Source organism: Colobus angolensis, unplaced genomic scaffold (genome assembly GCF_000951035.1).
Source record: "Colobus angolensis palliatus isolate OR3802 unplaced genomic scaffold, Cang.pa_1.0 Scaffold443, whole genome shotgun sequence".
NCBI classification, from domain to species: Eukaryota; Metazoa; Chordata; class Mammalia; order Primates; family Cercopithecidae; genus Colobus; species Colobus angolensis.
The window spans coordinates 347225-354535 of record NW_012117855.1 but is presented as its reverse complement, the minus strand read 5'-3'; the positions used below and the strand labels follow the sequence as shown (position 1 = coordinate 354535).

The 7311-nt window shown below is 52.1% G+C and overlaps 1 protein-coding gene across 1 annotated transcript in view; it reads right to left on the bottom strand.

The window, feature by feature from the left end:
* The window catches only part of IFT140 (intraflagellar transport 140), a 105726-nt gene that overhangs the window by 50256 nt on the left and 48159 nt on the right, over positions 1-7311 (bottom strand). Inside the window, exons 18-19 of the mRNA XM_011957480.1 lie at positions 6786-6917; positions 2598-2794 (exon numbers count right to left, since the gene is read on the bottom strand). Coding sequence (XP_011812870.1) covers positions 2598-2794; positions 6786-6917 — 329 coding nt within the window. The remainder of the gene's footprint in view (positions 1-2597; positions 2795-6785; positions 6918-7311) is intronic.

Below are 7311 nucleotides of genomic sequence, written 5' to 3'. Positions count from 1 at the left end.
TATCCATCTATACTGCGACATGGCTGCAAAACATTTGATCCACTTTTCTGTGATTTTTTGGGGGCTCACACTAAGGGTCAAAACGACCTTTTCAGAGATCCCGTAGGCATACACACCCTTATCCACACTTCTGTTCAACCAAGTCTCCAAAGCCCAAGTCAAGCGAAGGAGTCTATTTGCTTAAAAACCTTCAGCCAGGCTGGTCGTGATGGCTCACACCTGTAATCCAGCACTTTGGGAGACCAAGGCGGGTGGATCATGAGGTCAGGAGTTCGAGATCAGCCTGGTCAACACAGTGAAACCCTGTCTCTACTGAAAATATGAAAAAAAATTAGCCAGGCATGGTGGTGGGTGCCTGTAGTCCCAGCTACTCGGGAGGCTGAGGCAGGAAAATCGCTTGAACCCAGGAGGTGGAGCTTGCAGTGAACCGAGATCACGTTACTACACTTCAGCCTGGGCGACAGAGCGAGACTCTGTCTCAAAAAACAAAAACAAAAACAAGAAACCTTCAGCCTATCTTTAGTGAAATGCTTGGTGGGCTACAAAATGCCTGCATAATGCTGCACTGGGTCCAAACAACCCCATGTCCTAAATCTGTTAAGAGAGGAACAAGCCATAAGTCCTTGAGTTGGGCAGAAAACATCTAACATCTGCATCTCAGGGGTCAAAACTGGCCCACACTCCCCAGAACCCAGAACCCAAGCCTGCATGGCCACACTGCAACCAGGGCTGCAACCACAGTCCTGGTGGCTAGCCTGGTGCCTCCTCTGCCTGGGTGCGGCACTGCTTGGCCCCATGGCCACCTGAAGGCAGAGCTCCCTGCTGGCATTGGCCGGAAGGAGAAACTGCTGCAATGTGTATGGTCGGGGCCGGGCCGCCAGGCTACCCACTGCTAATATAAATGTTTAGTTTGGCTGCTTCTGGCCTTCTAGCGAGCTGAGGGGATCAGTTTGGATTTTGAGGCCCATATTGCTCCAGGAACTGGTCTTCAACTGATAAAGACTGGAAAGCGTTTATGGACTGGCCGTCTACGACACACTCAGCACACAGCGTGGAGATCCCAGCTTCACGTCCACGGCACACACTAGCACGACAGTTGGCTTTTATCTTCCCTTGCTCAACTTTTTTTCTGACAAGGAATTTTTTTTTTTTGAGACGGAGTCTAGCTCTGTCGCCCAGGCTGGAGTGCAGTGGCACGATCTCGGCTCACTGTAAGCTCCGCCTCCCGGGTTTATGCCATTCTCCTGCCTCAGCCTCCCGAGTAGCTGGGACTACAGGCGCCCACCATCTCGCCCGGTTGGCTTATTTTTTTGTATTTTTTAGTAGAGACGGGGTTTCACCGTGTAGATCAGGATGGTCTCGATCTCCTGACCTCGTGATCCACCCGTCTCAGCCTCCCAAAGTGCTGGGATTACAGGCTTGAACCACTGCGCCCGGCCCTGACAAGGAATTTTTATTTCCAATCATATGCTGAAATTAATTGGTTTTTTGTTTTGTTTTGTTTTCTTCTGGACAGAGTCTCACTCTGTCACCCGGGCTGGAGTACAGTGGCATGATCTTGGCTCACGGCAACCTTCACCTCCCGGGTTCAAGCAATTCTCCTGCCTCAGCCTTCTGAGTAGCTGGGACTTCAGGAACGCATCACAACTGCCTGGCTAGTTTTTGTATTTTTAGTAGAGATGGGGTTTCTCCGTGTTGGTCAGGCTGGTCTCGAACTCCCGACCTCAGGTGATCTGCCTGCCTCAGCCTCCCAAAGTGCTGGGATTACAGAGGTGAGCCACTGCGCCTGGCCACATTGAAGGTGTAAACTGGCCACAGGGTCAATTACCGTCTGCGACTACCTTTATATTAAGTCAAAGCAATCAAGGAGGGCCGGGTGGTGCTGCTCAGCCGGTCTGGTACATGTGTAAACTGGAAAGAGCTCATCTGCACAGCTAGTGTGGAGGGTCCGGCATGGGGAATGAAGGATTGGCCATGCTGCTTTAGGACAGTGGGCCAGGGTCCTGCACCCTCTCACACACCTGTGTGACAGGCATCGTCACGGCACATCAACGGAGGGCTTGCTCCAGGCAACCTAAGGCCACACCTTCTTTTACCTGTTTAGTTTCCTTCTTTGATTTTCTACCCTTTGGACATTAAGATCTGTGAAATGCTCTCGTGAAGATGAAAGGATTTCTAGATTCTCTGCAGAATGAAGAAGGTGCTTGCAGACAGCTCTTGATTGACAACCTCTTTTAGAGCAATTTTAATTGTGTTTCCACCTGGCTGTTTTTAGTGTTTACGTGTCCAAACTTCTGTTTAGGAGCAATTATTCCCAAAGGGATGGGTATTACAGATGTTTAGGAACAGCAGAACTTTCCACTAGGCAGCAACTAAATAACCCGAGAGGCTCCCAGCGCCACAGAGGCTGAGAGCTTCCCACGTGGCACCCGCAAGCTGGACAGCATTTCATCGAGTGGAAAGATGATGAAATACACCACGACGCACTCACGAGGAGTTAACTATTTGAACAGGCGAACCAAGAAGGAAGACGTGGAAAAAGGAAAGAGCCGTGAGCACGCGCCATCTCCCGACATCCCGGTGGGCGGGATCCTCACCTTTTGATGAGCTTGATGGATTTGAAGGCTTCGTCCATGTCTCCGATGGTGACGAAGAAGCTGAAGTGGAGCATGGCGTCCCGGGTGGCCTTGTCGCAGTCCTCCAGCCCCACGAAGTCTCGCAGGGGTCTCCTGGACACCATCTGAGGGATGTGGTGGCACCCAGGCTCCACCTCCTCTTCTCTGTCTTCTTCTGGCTAAATGACAAAGGACCCAGGTGTTTGTTAACTCATATGTAGAGCTGAAGCCCTCACCCAGATCTCGTCCTCTACATTTAGCTCCGCTATGGGGGAGAAATCTCTCCGCAGACAGACATGGATATTTAGCAACAGGTCAAGTCCCTGCCAGATGCACTGAAAACCTTTAGGGTCACCGGCAATGGTCAGAGCTTTTGGCTCTGGCTTCAGATAATGGGTAAGCAAAGGCTGCCCGTGCATGAATTTGTTTTTTTTTAACTTCTCTTAAAATTAAGTAACAGGAGCATGATTTCAGGTAGAATTTTCCAAATTCTACCCGAAACTGGACTGGCTGTGTACCCTCTATGGGTGTTTTTCAGGAGAGCCCTCAGCCTGGGCAGTGAGGCCCTGCATGGCCCAGGGGAGGACGCGGCTGTGGGCCCAGTGTCCTGGGCAGTGAGGCCCTGCATGGCCCCGGGGGGGACGCGGCTGTGGGCCCAGTGTCCTGGGCAGTGAGGCCCTGCATGGCCCAGGGGGGGATGCGGCTGTGGGCCCAGTGTGGGAGCACACTGCTACGGCTTGCTGGAGCCCCATCCTCGCCTGAGCATCTTCTCATACCCAGTTCCTGGAAATCGGCGCTCCCGAGGGACCACTGCCCCTCCACAAGCCCCTCCAACTGCTTGCCTCATCTTTAATCATGGGTCCCTTCCTCCGTGAGGCAGGGACTCCGCACGCTCTCTCTGGGCCCTAGCCCTGCCCCTCATCTGGGTCCCGTTTCTCTGAGAGCACAAGCACTCCCCTGCGTGAAACGGATCACGATACAGCCTTCTTGGGTCAGGCCTCCCTGGTCTTGTATCTGCTGCTATTGTGTGACTTCCTGAAGGGTGACTCCAGCCACCTGCCTCCCCAGCTCTGCTCCCATCAGCTCACTGCTCCCACAGAAGCTGACCTGCAGCCCCGGTGAGTAGGCCTCACAGGCGAGGTGGTACTTGGCCTGGGTCTCAAAGAAGTCTGGGGGATTTGTCAGACCCAGTTGTGATGGGGAGCCCCTTCTTGGCACAGTGCAGAGCATAAGCAAAGGCTCTGAGGACCCACAGAGAGGCGCTGGAGTGGAGGGCCTGAGGATGGATGCGACGGGCCCATCTGCAGGGTGCTGAGTGCCGAAGGGTTTGGACTGCTTCTGCATGAGTGGAAACTGTCCGAAAACGTACACGCACAAAAACAACAGGGAATTCCTGCCTGCTGTGGTTCAACAAACTGCAAGGAAGTGCCCTCACCTCTGATAACAATGTCAGCTTGGTGTGGACCGAATGGGTACCCGGTTCACTGTGTGAATGTGAATTCTCATCATTCACTATGTCCTGCTCACAGCTCTGTGAGGGACGGACTGTCAATCCCATGTCACAGCTGACCAGTCACACGGTGTAGGGGCAGGGTCCTAAGAGCTGCTGGACCCGGACCCACCCTCATACCTTGGAGAAACTAGGCTGAGCCATTTGAAAATGTGAACAACGGCAGCATTAACAGACAAAAGACCTCATGGCTAGTCCTCACTTGAAAGTGAGACTCGAAAGGCTGAGTTACGGAAACTCCCTCTATTACAAATGTTGGTAAACTAAGTTCTTCCTGTGTCCCACACAGCAGAGGAAAGACCTGCTGTGTCACACGTCCCAGCCATGACCACAGCTGGCGGGCTCCTGATGAGCTTTGCTAGGTGAGGGGCGTCCGGCTCAAATAAAGACAGCTGACGCTGAGTGTCTCAGGCTTCTGACAGACCTCGGTAAAGTGAACATGCAAGCTAAGCAGAAGGCATCAGTGCACAGACAATTGTACGGAAAATAAGGGAAGAAAAGGACCTCAGGAAAACAACCTGGGGAAGCAAGCGACACACGACCTGGGTGTCTGTACTTACGACTGCGTCATACACGCCTGCTCTCTGGAACAACAACTACAAGGAGCGGACGCATGCAGGAAGGTGAGAAACGAGAGAGAAAAGAACAGATGCGTGAGTGCATGCAAGACAGAAATGCCACCATGCAAAATTAGTGGGGAAAAACTCAACAGAAATAATGTAAAACATTGTTAACACTTTGAGTTCTGAAATCAAAGAGAAATTAAAGCACATAAGAAACGTAAAACCAGCATGGAACTCGGAGGAACGCCAATCTGGTGACACTTGTCTATTAAAATACAGGAATTAAGGAAACACGCATTGACAGAGCAGAGAGCCCGCGATTTGGCAAATCACACGATGCTTTCCCAGTCTTCATGAAGCTAGACTGCCTCCACCGCAGGGAGCAGTGTGATGCACAAACCAGCACCATGCCAGTCTCTGCTGGCTGTGCAGCCTGGCTCTACGTGGTGACTGGGAACACGGCCGCCAACTGCAACCAGGTTTGCATTTGTGTGAATGCTGTTAATCCATCACTGCACACAAGGTTCCAGCAGAGCCTGAGGACCAGAGGCCAGCACACACCTGCTCATGTCATTGTCACAAGTTAGGCAGTGCCCCACTCCACTACCACCGTGTCCTTTATGCCAGGTCCTATGAAGGTGAACACCAGCTCGGGGGTGTGCGTGGAGCTGGTGCGCCTGTGGTCCACCTTGGTGGCTGCTGGTGCAGTAGCATCTGTGTTGGCTTCCGTGGCCATGCAGGGCTGCCTGTCCTTCCCCTTCCTGGAATGTCCCTCTGGGGTCTATGCTCCCTCTGTCCCAGTTTAAATGCTCCCTTGACCCACCTTGGGTTCTAAAAGTAACACAGGCTTACTGAAGAAAATTGGAAAAGTACAGAATTCATTCTTAACGTTGATAAGCCACTGTATGTCCAAAAGCAATCCAGGTCAGAGTCTACACAGTTTAGTCCTTCCTCTGACGTGACAGTGAACAGGAAGTGGTAGGGAAGACTCTGTCCATGTTTGCTGAAGGAGTGTCTCTAACACGAGAGAAGCTTACATGTTTCATGGAAATAAAAGCAGCAGCAGCAGCTGGTGGCATGCTAGGTCCTGAAAGGTGGGAGCTGGTGGCTCCCAGCCTCCCGCCTGCAGAACCCCTCGGGGGGCTCATAGGCCTGCGCCAGCTGGGACATGAGTCTGAGCCTTAGGTCAGCCAGGCTCCACTCTGAAAACTCCCCACACGTGACTCGGGACGCTCCCAGAGGCTGAGAACAACAGGTCAGCGAAGCGAGGGGAGAAGCTCCCTGAGAGTCAGGCGCAGGCGCTCCACCCACTGGGCCTCAGATGCTCCCGGGGCCCGCGCGGGCTGCTCTTCTGCAGAGAAGCTGCACATCCTTTGATCAGCATCCCTTTCAGAAGCAGAGAACGTGTCAGGTCCAAAAGGGACCTTGGAGACATGGGGACCAAGCCGCAGAGAAGTAACTTGTTCAAAAGAACCTACTGGGGTGTGTGTACTGATGACGATCCCATTCTCTCAATAATTTAAAAACATGTCCGTGCATGAGTCACACACGGATGGGCGTCCAGAAGCCAGAACCCCACTGAAAGGAGCCACCAGCCTGCCCACAGTGGCCGCCTCCAGGCTGGGATTATGGAGATTTGTACTGTTTCGGTCTTTACTTCATTCTTTGTAGTTCCTAAGATCCCTACAGTCAATGTAGAAATGCGTGATTTTAAGAAAGCAGCTAGAATTTTAGAAAGACAGAAAAGCTAAAAGGTGTTGAGCATTCAGGGAAAAGGCAAGGGGGAAGGGTGCAGAGTCCTGAGTCCTGAGTCCCGAGTCTTGAGCGAGAGCTCCTTCACCTGGAGATACCACTCATCAGCATGACTTCTCTCTATCCTGAGAGCAAAACCACTTTCAATTTTCCCAACAGACCACAGTGTTTGCTGGAATTTCAGGTGACAAGTTAGGCTGGATGGCTGACCTTGTCTATGGAAAGGGAAGCCTGGAAGAGCCGCGAGGCCTAAGTCACATTTCAGCTCCCTGGGACACTTGCAAGAGCCCAGCCAGGGAAGGGGAGAGATCAGAAGATACCTGCGCAGATGTTGTGGCTTCGTACCTTCCTTGTGAAGTAGTAATAAGGCACTTCCATCCCCAGGAGACTGTGGGAGGCGGCAGGCCGGGGGAAGCTCTCATGAAGCAGGAAGCCATGCTCTTCGGAAATGAAGAAGGACAGGATCAAAACATCTGCCTAGTAGAGAAAGAAAAGTACTGTTCTGTTTTTTTTTTCTCAACTTACATAAATTTCTGGGGTACAAGTGCCATTTTGCTACATATGCTGCGTCACGGTGGAGTCGGGTGCTCTGCTCGGATGATACTATCTTTTATCTGTTCCAGCTGGGAAAGACCAACATGTCTACTGGAAGGACGCACCTCGTCCAGTCTGCGACCCCTGGACGCTCCCGAGTTGACTTTTTCTTGCAGCAAAGGCTCATCATTCCCACCCTGAATTGGTGACTGCAACTCAAAAGAGCTTTCATGGTTTAAAAGTTCTCCCCCTTTGGCTGCTTTACTCTGATTTAAACACCAATAGTGGCAGGCCGGGCGTGGTGGCGCACACCTGTAATCCCAGCACTTTGGGAGGC